This window comes from Polistes fuscatus, unplaced genomic scaffold (genome assembly GCF_010416935.1).
Source record: "Polistes fuscatus isolate 324 unplaced genomic scaffold, CU_Pfus_HIC Scaffold2, whole genome shotgun sequence".
Classification (NCBI taxonomy): Eukaryota; Metazoa; Arthropoda; class Insecta; order Hymenoptera; family Vespidae; genus Polistes; species Polistes fuscatus.
Window position 1 is genome coordinate 38,846 of NW_025113096.1, and position 12,261 is coordinate 51,106.

The window sequence follows — 12,261 nt, forward strand, 5'->3', positions numbered from 1 at the left end:
AAGTAACCCAAGCTGCATTTTGGTTTATATCGATAGATGGATACGAATAAAATATATAAATACGCAAAACATTATAGGCTATCGCGGTAAATGATTATTATTAAGATAAATACAAATGTGAGTCGTGGTTCCCAAGTGTAGGAGGAATAATTCAGATAAAATTGGACTGCTAGTTAAAGATTGTGATCTAGGTTGGAGGAGTCTTGCGAGTGGAAAAGAAATCTCGGCCAGCGACGGTGCTCTCGTTAAATAGCCAGCGCGGGTCACGCACGGCAGTTAGTTTATCGACTTCTCCTCCATCAAACTGGATTTACATAGAGACCTTTCCCACACACAAAACTAGGATTCTCTTAAACTGCTTACGAGTTGGTTTACGCTTGCCAACTGACTACTTTCGATTGCTGCTCAATATACTTTCCCAAAAACGCCTACTTATTTCGGCTAAACGTATATTCGGCCAATACCTATATAAGTATAGTATATAGAAAAGAACAAAGACTCGTTTGGCATCCGTACGAATACGATCTAGGAGCGTACATCAACCTTTTGGAAAGCGACTCGATGCCAGTATTTCCGCAGGCGAAACTCCGAAAGGACTAATGCGCGTGCGACCTCCTTCTATCTCGCATACGATCTTTCGCTCGAATACTTTTCAATCCCACCATTTTCTTTAGATATTTCCTTTAGATATTTTCTTTACAGAGACGCGAGCAAGTTAACTAATCGTTAAATAATTTACAACCAAAATTCGAGTAATTTCAAAAGACCATATAAAAGATCGGACAACTGTACGATTTGCGAATGGAAAAATATGCAGGCATGTTTTCTCTTATGAATATCTATTTAAATGGCTCTTTTCGTCCTTAGTGAAAGCCTAACCGTTAACGCTTAACTGATATAGAGAAGTACAGGACGATGATGGAGGAGCTATCGCAAAATTGCCATCAGCTTTTTTTACAAGACAATCATTTTGCGGTAAAAAGGGTGGTGCATTTGTTGTTCTGCCTTGTAATTATAATGAACGGAAGGATAAGAATATGTACTCACCTGACTCTGGCCAACGCGATAAGAGGCGGGATCAACGTCAACGGTTAGAAGCATGTCCTCGACCGCTCGACGTTCATCGGCAACAGGGCTGCCAGGTCGAGCATTCGCGTCGCTGGATAATAAAGCAAATCGACGCCTGAATTCGCCTAAGGCCATATACTTTGGGAAGCCGACCTTATGTAAACGTACAGCGTCTATTATCTGACTGCCGCGAATCTGGAACACGTGCATTCACGTAAGCCATTCAATTATGCAATATCTAATACGTATATCTTTTTTATATACGTAATATGTGATTAAGCGAGATTTTGTCCAACCATATCGTCATAATTATTCGCTACACCGATAACGTATTCGTTGCGTCAAAAAGTGACGAAAAATCCGTCCTTCGCTCGGATCTCCATAATATCCACATAAATATACATATTAAAATATCTAACGAAGTAATACTTTTTTGTGCTTACCTGTGATCGTAAAAGAGGCACGTTTATAACACTATCTTCATTTTGATTAGATTTTACAGATAATAAACTCTTATTATCGGTACAACCGGCATTATGTTGCGGTAGAAGGCAATGGATGAATTTCAGTCGAGTCCGACGAAGGGTCTCGATAAGGCCATCCTAAAATAAATGTAAACTTTTCATTTCATTTGCAACGCTTTGTTCGCGAATAAACGTAATACAACACGTAGAAAAGTGAATATTTCTAGCCTTTATTTTTATCTTACTCGGAATAAACATATAAATCCAACGAAAAGAAGCACTAAAAATGATAGATGACAATTAATCAAATATATTTCGTAGTACATTTTCAAGCAACGAAGCGTGCTTCTCCGTTAACATCGTTAATGAAGCAACGAGACAAGTATTTATCTCGCGATATAGCGTCGATCTTTGACACTGAGAAGAAAATCTAATCGAACAGATTTATAACTATAATGAATGATGTGATGATAAGCAAACTAACAATGTGCTTGTACAACCAAATAATTTATTTAATGTTCGAATGTAAAACGAATCTTTCTTTCTTTTTTTTACAAAAAAAAATAGATATATATATATGTACATATGTAGATGTAGATCGAATCACAGGAGTATTCGTATCCGCTCTCGCTGTAAATTTGAAATAATAGTTTAGTTTAGTTACGCAAAATGCTCTTTCTCGCAGTAAACTTTATATCGATTTAAAAATTAAACGATCCTAAAATACGTTTCTGTGCATAAGAATTTGTATTAGAAGAAAATATTGATTGTTTTAAATTGACAGTGAACGGTAGGAATACTTCTGATTGTGAGACTCATTACGAATATACTCACAACTGTAAATTTCACTTGCAAACAAACATTTTTCCTTTTAACTGCCGTGAATGTTCTTCGGATACTCGAAGCTCTTCTCAAGGATTGCGACCCTTCCAAACCGGGCATGGAACCGCACAGAGCACCGGAGACCCCAGCACCTCGTGCACTTACGAATAGCACACTAACGTCTTCCCTATACAAAAAATAAGAATAACAAAACACATATAGAAAACGCGTAGGATGTAATGGGATTAAAAAATGACTGGTTTTCATCATGAAGAATACCTCGAACTCTCTTGGAGAATCGTAATCGCACTCTTGGCCACGGAATTTTCTCGCGTAGCCTTCAACCAACCAGTTGCAGTGTACAAAACAGGATTAGTACCTAACAAATGTTGAAGGACGAATTGATTGTTGCCCGGTGCCTTTCTCAAAAGCATCTGATGATCTGTACGAATAGGGAAGATAAAAATGAAACGATATTGACTGGTTATTTATCGAAAATAAAAGCCTTTAAGTAAATGTTTACCCCTGTCTCCGTAATAAGAAAAGAGTCTATCCAAGAAAGTTTCATCGCTACCTCCGGGGCAAACAGTTTCCTCGTCCAACAACCAAAGTAAACCTTTCCGTTCCATTTGTCTGCTAGCACTTAAATCGCTTTGGCTCGTACGTAACATCGTAGCACTCTGTGAACTTGCCCTGTCCAAAAGAGAGACCAAACTTTGCGGAGATCCAATTCCATCTTCGTCGTAATCATCCTCGTAATCAACGTCGATACTTTCCTGAACGTATCTATCTTTCGGTGCTACCAATGTCGTATGGTGAAAAAGTAATTGCAAACGTTCTTGCAGATAATTGTGACAGAGATCCTCGAAGCATGCTCCAGTTTGTCTGCCACACGAGGCGGGATTTTGAAAACCAGGAGAGTCGCACAACAAAAGAGAGGATACCGTGTGCATCGACGATGATATAGATCTGTGTTGGGTCAATGCAACAAAAAAAAAAATGCCAATTTAATAAAGTTACGTTTCATTGGACTCTTTCTATTGTACAATCGATAGTCAATTATTACGGGTCGTTTTTTAACTTACTTGTTAATAAGGGCTGCAACGCAATGAAAGACTTCCGAGTAAAGGCCGATAAGGAGACCCTCGAGAGCATCGAGTCCAGTGACATCTCTGCTTTGTTCGGTTGGACTGGGCGTTCTTAAAGCTGGCCTCGGAGTGTTTGGTGTACCAGCGCCGCCTCCGTTACAGGAAAATATTATCCTACTTAATTCCTCCACCGACGTACCCAACAAATTAGCTGCTTTTTCTGCACATTCCACCCTCGCAAATTGCCAACGACTCTGTGACGTTGTACCGGCCTTGACTGCACTGGCACAGCTTAGATGGTAAATCCCAGCTAGTACCAGCCAAATGACTTTCTCATCGGTCTCAGAAACCCCTAATATCCTGAAAGCAGCGATGATACGATTGAACTCCACCATGGCACGTTGTTTGTCCTCGTGCTTTTGCAGAGGTGTGACGAATGGATTGTTCTCGGCGACTAGATTCGTCAAGTGAAGTTCTTTTCTTAGGGCACCTTCTGCGCCTGCTAGTAGACGATAAATAGCATGAAATGTTGGATCACCGTTCGCTCTTCTACCTATTCTCGATTTTTCCAAAAGCAGCACCTAAAAATGCCCATTTATTGGAATGTTCTATTTGATTGTTATAACACGCTTCTCTACGTGTAATAATAATAATAATAATAAAACAATAGTCAAATTAATCTTACCTGAAGCGACGCCGAAGCAATTTGTCCAGACTGATCGAAGTCCAGACTAAAGAGTTGCGTAAAACGCGTTGCGTTCGAATTCATATGCGTCCGACTGTTTCCAAAGGCTTCAAGTACGGTGAACAAGGAATTCAACTTCTCTATGGTTAATATCTGGAGGGGGAAAGAGAGAGAGCGAGAGCGAGAGCGAGAAAGAGAGAAAGAGAGAGAGAGAGAGAGAGATAGAGAGACAGAAAGGAAGAGAGAGAGAGAGAGAGAAAGAGAGAAAGAGAAGAAATATGAAAAAGTGACAGAGAGATTTGATAAATAAAAAATAAAATATTCGAAGAATGCTCGTAATCCAAGCATTCACACCTACCTTATTAACAGTGCCTGCAGTGAGTACGAGGTAATGCAGCGCGTGCTTGAAATTTGTAGTTTTTCCGGCGCCGCTACGACCGAGAAAAACGAGAGAGTGATCTCTCCGAGTCGCCAACATCCCTCTGTACGCCGACTGTGCCATAGCATATACGTGAGGCGGCATATCTTCGCTCTTGCAACCTCGAAACATATGAGCGACCTAAAAACGGATTAAAGGATCAAAGTATCGAGGAAATTATTTTCAAATAAATAAACAAATAAGCTCTTCGATTGAATGCCAACCACTCTATGTTATTCGTCTACGTTATTCGATAACACGTACCTTCTCCGAATATATTGCCAATGGCGCCACAGGATTTATGATAAGCATGCTGTCGCCAGCATAGGTGTGAATCAAATTACTAGCGTAACGTTGTCTCAGTATGTGTAGAACAGAGGACTCATTGAGGAATCGCAATTGAGACAATTCCTCGGCCTTATCAAATTGTGGAGGGTTAGCCTGTCCAAATAATAAATATCAAAATAATATTATTTTTGTTCTTTGACGCGTGAATAATAAATTCAATAATATTATCAGAAATGAATCGATACCTTCTCGACATCTTCCTCGTCGACGAGGAGTTCCTCGCCGGAGGTAGTCAAACATATTCGCAACTTTCCAGTGTCTGGATCCGCTGGACCACAACGCATTGCCGGAGTAAAACCGGCTCGATGTAATAACCAAATTCTTTCGGAAGTTAGCCATGCCTGCTCCTGCGCTAGATGCTCTTCCGATCGCGCCTGTAAAAGGACACCTTATCATCATAATATTACCTAATAGCTTATTATATATAGATATCATATTAGTATATCGCATTAGTGTTAGCATATACAATAGGATATACGATCAAATGATTGCACCAATTATAAGAATAATATGCAACGTCGTACATCGATATCGATTTTGGTCTTTTCTTAACGAATTCGCAATAAGTATTGCGCATACAAAATCATATTAATATAACGATCTATTTATCGATTAAATCCAATCTCTTTCGTCCTCTTATCGCATTCTCTTGAACATTCTTCTTGTCAATCGTAAATTCGTCTAAGAGAAATTTCAAAGATAAGAAAGCTATAAAAGTGTTGACAATTTGAAGCGTCTATTACGTTGGAATCTCTACGAGGGATAATCGCTCGTCGAAGACATTTCTCTCAATCTTCCCACACGCGCTGCTTTTCTATCGAGCACTCACCGATCGAACTCGCGAGGACACGATACACCCACGCGCACATTGACCTGCTGGTATCGACAGGTCTCGAATTGCAAGCAGAATTGCAAGCTTCGGAACTCCCATTACGAAACGATTTCTTCTTATGTTGCAAATAACTAGGGTGCACGCGCATAACATATATACACATATTGTGTATATTTCATTTTTAACGCAAGTTAGTAACGCGTATTATGCGCTCAATGCATTACAAATATGCAGACGCTAATAACCTATTATCGACGACGGTTGTCATTCGACGACGCCAATTTGGCTCGAGATCGACGAACCCCCCTCCCCTCCCAACCTCTCATTTTTGTATATTTCTTGAAACAAATAAAAAAAGAAATTCCCGTTTGTATTTGATCGTAAGTAGAAAAAAGATATCAAGTATTGGGATATTATTATTCTCTCTCTTTTCTACTTGAAATATATTCGCTTCCCTGTTTCAATGAAAAAAAGACTCGTCGGTGCAGCTGCGAGTGCAAGCAGCAGTCGCGCGTGTATCGATTTCCGCATCCGATTTTCTTACGAACATTCGAAGAAACGAGTGTGCGGTGGCTCGTTGAGTTCTCGTTCGACCTGGTAAGGACAACGTATAGCGAATTTCCTGGTAATATATTAGCATGAATCACAGACAGCCTTGAAGAACGGACAAGCCGCAGTCGCAGCAGCAGCAACAGCAGTTAGCAACGACACATAGTCCGTATTGTTTAGTAGACGTATGAAAAGAATAAACGCTTCCAAGTTAAGGAGAGTTGCGAGATTACGAAGCTGTCGTTGCCCTTTCGCTCGATCATTTTTCGAAGAATCATGCAAGCATAGCCACGACACGGAACTCCTCTCTTCGCGTCAGTTCTATCCTTTTCTCTGTCTTTAATGGGTATGGGTATGGGTATACGTATATATTTTCCTCTTGAAATATACTCATTACGATGCTGTAACATTAGTACTTCTTCGAGTATTATATTCTCTAAATGGGAAAGGAGCCTGCTTATCGTTAAAAAGCAATGAAATCGATGAATATTTTGCTAGAAATTGCTCAAAGTAAAATGCGTTCGCATCGAAGATTTGAAAATTGCCTACCCCGAGGTTTAGCGGCGTCATTCTGTTCTGAAGAAGCACCTCGAGTCGTTTGAAATAATCCGTTTCCGTAGGCTCCTCTAATCCCTTTTTCCTATCCTCTTTCTTATATCCACGAGATTCTCCGCGAGATCCTCCGCGAGATCCTCCGCGAGCCATCTTCTTGGCTAGGGCCATCTCCAAAAGTTCCTCCCACTCAACGACATCGTAGATCGGCGGCGGCGGCGGCGGCGGCGGCTTGGCAGGTCTGTGAACAACGCTATTGCGATTTCTTTTGATAATCTTCTTGGCCGAATGATTGATCCGATTTTTAGCAGCGATATTAGAGCCGCCCCCTCTTAACGCCAAAATCTCCCTACTATTTGGTAATTTGTTTTCGATCTCGGCAGTAATCATTCGCCATTTTCTCTCTCTAGGCAATTTAATGACGTTACTATCGTCCCAACCTTCCTCCATCCTTTTGATCCTGTCGTCGACCGAGCCACCTCTCAAGGTATCGGCCCAACTTTCCCTTTTCTTTGACGAATTTCCGATCATGTTTCTAGCCGCGCGAGAAGAATGCGTCGCGAGAACGACTCGCGAAGGTGCCGTCGTCCTATTTTTGATCGAACTTGAAACTCGATTTTTGCTCGCTTCGAGACTGTTCATGCTGTCGCTATCGCTGCAATCCCAAGAACTCGTACTGTTCCTACTGCATTTTCGTAGAATATCGTTCCTAGAATTGCTCGTCATTTCTTCCCCGCCTTTATTCGCTCTCTCGATTATTTTTTCGGAATGAGCATAGATCGGCTGACGATTATTCGCATGTTTGCCGATCCCACTTGCGTGTGCCTTGCCACGACAGGATCTATGTAATACGTAATGTGCCCTCAACGAAGAGTCGTCCGACATCTTGGATTATAAGTACTCGGTGCCAACTAATATTCGCTTTCCTCGCTTCACCGCAATGCTTTCATGTCATATACGTTCATTTTTCTATACCTTCGGGTCGGGATTCTAACCAATTCGATTCGCACTTGGATCTACATTAGCATGTCGCCAAACACACTCGAATTCCTCATTCCTCATTCTTTATTAAACGACGTTTCTTCTCATTCATTGCTTCCAATTTGTCTTCTTTTCAAGATTAATTGGACGAGAAGCAATCGGAAGATCGTTAGAAAGTTTTCTCTGATAAAAGTCATAAAAGCAAAATCACATTTTACTTGATCGCATTTCGCGTTAACGATCGATCCGGCAAAATATCGGTCTCGGGTACGAGAAGGAGCGTACCGTGAGTCCCTCGAGTCTCGACTGAAGTAACACGATCTCGCGGTAAGAAGAGTAGCTGGAGGGAAGGAGAAAAAGAAAGCGAGAGAGGGAGCGGTAGGGGGAGTCAGGGGGAGAGCTCCTTCTGTTCGCTTCGAACTGAATAAGGAACTCTCTCTCTCTCCTCTTCCTCCTGTACGCTCTAACTCGCTTTCTATCCCTCTCGCATTCGCGTGAAAAAAGGCTCGCGTCTTTCTTTCGCTAATCAAACCTATTGATTCATTTTCTTAATAAGGATTATTGTCGTTATTGCTCTCTCTCTCTCTGTCTCTCTCTTTCTTTGACACTTTCTCAACAACACAGCCCACGCATCTTTCCACGGTCTTCCGAAACGGTTCATCGTATGATATATGAATCCGACAGGTTTTTTAAGAAACACATTGCGTATATTAACATTTTCAATAAAAATAAGGTAATCATTTGCAATCATGCATAGACATAGCATTCGAATGTGATTCTAAGCCAGAAATATCGATTTGCTCGTCAAATATAATACTATTCGTCGATTAAAACGGTCGATGCTCTAGAAGGAGAGGTCGTGGTACTCGAACGCGAATGCGAAGCATACGCGAGAGTGATTTCCGAGAAACACTCTTCAGTCTCAGCTGTTTGCGTTTACAGACTCCTTATCGTCTATCTATAGTTCATTCAATCAGTACGCAGGAAAAAATGAAAAGCCAATATAAAGTTTAATTGTAAATCATTGAATTAGATGCCAACTATTACATTACGAAAATGTTTTAATAAATAGTATTGCTTGATATGACATGAAACTTTTTTCCAATAATACTGGTACGAATCGTAAAATGCGAAGGGATCCCAATTCGATTTGTTCGAACAACTTATCGAGGACGATACGCTGGCGACATATCGAAGAGGAAGATTTCGGCGAGGAAGGATTCGAGGGAGGATTCTTCGCGCGTGATAAAGTGCAGCAGGCAGGGATATCCACGTGCACTGCGCGTGCAGTGCACGTGCTCTGCGCAATGCGTGCGTGAAGATTCAAGAGACATTTGCTATTTTAAGAAACTCCTAACGCACCGGGACTTCATCTCGCGAAGTAAACCAACGCTGTCTAACTCGACTCGAAATGAAACCGAAATTGAATAGGAAAATTTAATAGAGACCGACGAAAATTTACTCGCAAAAATTAGAACAAATCGAATTGGCAAAAATATTGGATTTCTTTAATAAAGTTACAAAAGACGTCTTACGCGAGGTAGATTAATTCATAAAAAACCATAGATCTTAAACGAAATAACTAGACGTTTTAAGGAAACCATATAAAAAGAATATTATTCTATTTCGTTCTTATCTCTCTCGTACTTTTTTGAAAAGCAATGTTGCGTTAGTCGTGCCGTTCTTCGGATCGGTATAATTATTTCTAGTTTATTTCTAGCCAAGTTAAATTGTCGAGACGACCGATGACGCACTCATCATTGTTCGTTTAAAGTGCAAGGGTGTAAAACGACTAAGATCGATCTATCGTAGGCGGATCGAAGCACCTATGCGAAACACCTATGCGAAACACCTATGCGAAACACCTTTATCGTGGGACGTCCGATGACGAGTTAGAAATCGGCAAGCATTCGTCATTCGTCGTACGTTTACGTTACAATACGATAGGAAAATAATTCGTGTGCTCTTAAAATCGTATTCATATGAAAGGTCTTCATTTTTTATCCAAGAAATGAATAGTGTTGTTTAAAAGCGCCGAGTATAAGATCGCGATGCGAGTTCTTCTTCGAAATTTACTCGCTAAACTCGCTTTTTTGTTCTCTATGAAAGTTCTTTTATCGAATGTTGTTTATATGACATTCCATAAAAGGAAATTCTATTTATTAGGAATATATTATTTCCATTAAACATACGAGACCTTCGATAAGTAATATAAACAATATCGAATAAAAGAACTCGCGCAGACGACAACGTGCCAGTCTAACGGTGGATTTCGAGGAGGACGGTGCTCCGAACATATACTCGGTGTTTTTAAACTAAAATATACGTTTCTTTCGATTAACCCTTTGCCCTCGAGGCAATTTTGGGTGGCCATTTAAGCGACGAAAAATCAAACTCATCTTCGTCCTATTCCATGCTTGTCTTTTGCTCGATATTTGTATAAAAAATCATTGAAAGAAAAGTTTTTCTAAATAAACCATAAAGGATAAAATTTAAGAACAATGCGAGCCAAGAATCAACCAAAGGCTCGGATATCTTTTGCGCCACCCGTGTCGATGATACAGTAGCGACTAATGTTTTCGCACGGTTACCATGTAGCACTTACCACTTGTTGCCGCTATTTTTACGACATTTTTACGACATCTCGGAGTGGTTCTGTGAATGAGAGCTGAACGACATATTGGATATCAACGATACGAAATATCCTAGACGCTACAATTTTTACTTCCTTATACTAAATATAAAATATAAGAAATAATTAATATTTTTTTGCAATTAGTTTCCCGTGTACCGCGTGTACCACTAACAAGAAGAACCCGCGACTTGTCATTTTTAAACGTTTATGAAACTTTACAAATTTATATGGAATGTAAGCTACTACTATAGTATAAGTTATATGGGATGTAAAAGTACCGTAGAGGAAAAAGGGAGTGACACGAGGATAGACCGACCAGCTACGACCACCGCTGTTGCTTATTACGCGAATTGTTTCAAAATTAATCATTCATTTGAGCAACAACATTTTTCAACAATTTTGATCGTTAAAACCCTTCTCTAATGCTTTTCGATTTCGGCAGATACGCACCATCGATTACGACACATTTGAAACGTCAATTAGCGGAATTTTGTCCTCGCCTCGCATGCTCGAGAAGAATAATAAAAATATAAAGAAACTCTTACTACGTAGTACATATCGTCCGGATCGATATTGCGACAGACATCTACGATGCACAGCATAATGGCTCCAGGCGAAAGATATTTTTTCTTTTCAACATTATCACTTTACACAAGTTTACACACATACGAACCGCAGTTTGCTTGAAAACGCAACGCGCGGTACATGCATAATGTAACGATGCTGAAGAACGATAACGACGTAATTACTTACACGCAACGCGTACTCTGTAGTTGTAGTTACGTAATAAGTCATTTACGTACAATGTCGATGTATAATCTACATTCTGTTACATTCGCGTTCAACCCACGAAGAAAGGAAAAGATAATAAATATTAAATCTGAAAATAATTGTAAAATGAAATATAAACGCATCGCAATTAAGCATCGTTTGTATTGTTTTGAAAATGAAAAAGGAAAAATCATGGAAAGTTTGTCATTTGTCGAAAAAGCCGCTGCCGACCGCACCCTACTAAACGATACGTCCCTTTTTACACCAGCCTAGAACCTTGAACGGTCTATGTTATACCGCATGGATGCCTCGGCGCACCCAGTAAGAATTCGCTTCGTTAATTTGTTTTCAAATGAGACTGCGATGCATACCGAGTGATCTTATGATACTCTATACTAACCAGCTTAGAAACAGCTTAGAAACGTCAAATTTGACAAACGAAAATTTGAAAGTAAATGCGAATAATCTTGACGCTCGTCAAGAATTCTCTACGACTAGAGGATTCGACGAAAAATCATGTAATTTGGATACACGTAGTTTTGAATCGATAGCAGCAAGTTCCTTTTGATCTTTGAAACGCCAAAAGCAACCACTAGAGAACGTTACCGTCGCGCATAACATTACACGCGCCAGAGAGTCGAAAAGTACCGTCCTTACCGACACTCGGTAGAACGAACTATACGCTATCGTAGTATCGATGCTTTAAACGAGAACGTTCTAATTCGAATTCCACATATTTTCATCATATTATTTGATTTTTTGTTTACGAATAAAAGGATATACAATCGCTGTTGAAATTATGCGCTACTATATAAGGGCAAACGTTATAGATGCAATGAGAAGTAGTCGGGGAAAAAATTAACTTTGTCTTTTTGTTTTCCTTAAAAAGAAGCTTCTACCTAGCCCAAATGTCCGTTCATGCAAATGGTTTACGATTAAAAGGGAAGAAACTAGTCATAAGGAAGCAAATTATAACACAGCCAACTAGTTTCCTCGCTGGGATCAACTTAACGATCGATACACGTTACGCATGAGAAAAGGGAGAGGA

The 12,261-nt window shown here is 40.0% G+C and overlaps 1 protein-coding gene across 6 annotated transcripts in view; it reads right to left on the bottom strand.

Annotated features, from left to right (window-relative positions):
• LOC122517140 (unconventional myosin-XVIIIa) overlaps nt 1-12,261 on the bottom strand; it is a 38,337-nt gene that overhangs the window by 16,774 nt on the left and 9,302 nt on the right. For 2 of the 6 annotated variants that reach the window (XM_043635524.1, XM_043635525.1), the window contains 10 exons: nt 5,079-5,267; nt 4,810-4,986; nt 4,486-4,686; nt 4,128-4,280; nt 3,440-4,023; nt 2,878-3,323; nt 2,634-2,796; nt 2,367-2,541; nt 1,512-1,670; nt 1,048-1,263 (listed from right to left, as the gene is read on the bottom strand). In XM_043635524.1, coding sequence (XP_043491459.1) covers nt 1,048-1,263; nt 1,512-1,670; nt 2,367-2,541; nt 2,634-2,796; nt 2,878-3,323; nt 3,440-4,023; nt 4,128-4,280; nt 4,486-4,686; nt 4,810-4,986; nt 5,079-5,267 — 2,463 coding nt within the window. Of the gene's footprint in view, nt 1-1,047; nt 1,264-1,511; nt 1,671-2,366; nt 2,542-2,633; nt 2,797-2,877; nt 3,324-3,439; nt 4,024-4,127; nt 4,281-4,485; nt 4,687-4,809; nt 4,987-5,078; nt 5,268-6,823; nt 8,089-10,987; nt 11,207-12,261 lie in introns of those variants that run through there. The other 4 variants (XM_043635527.1, XM_043635526.1, XM_043635529.1 and 1 more) reach the window with 4 other exon arrangements.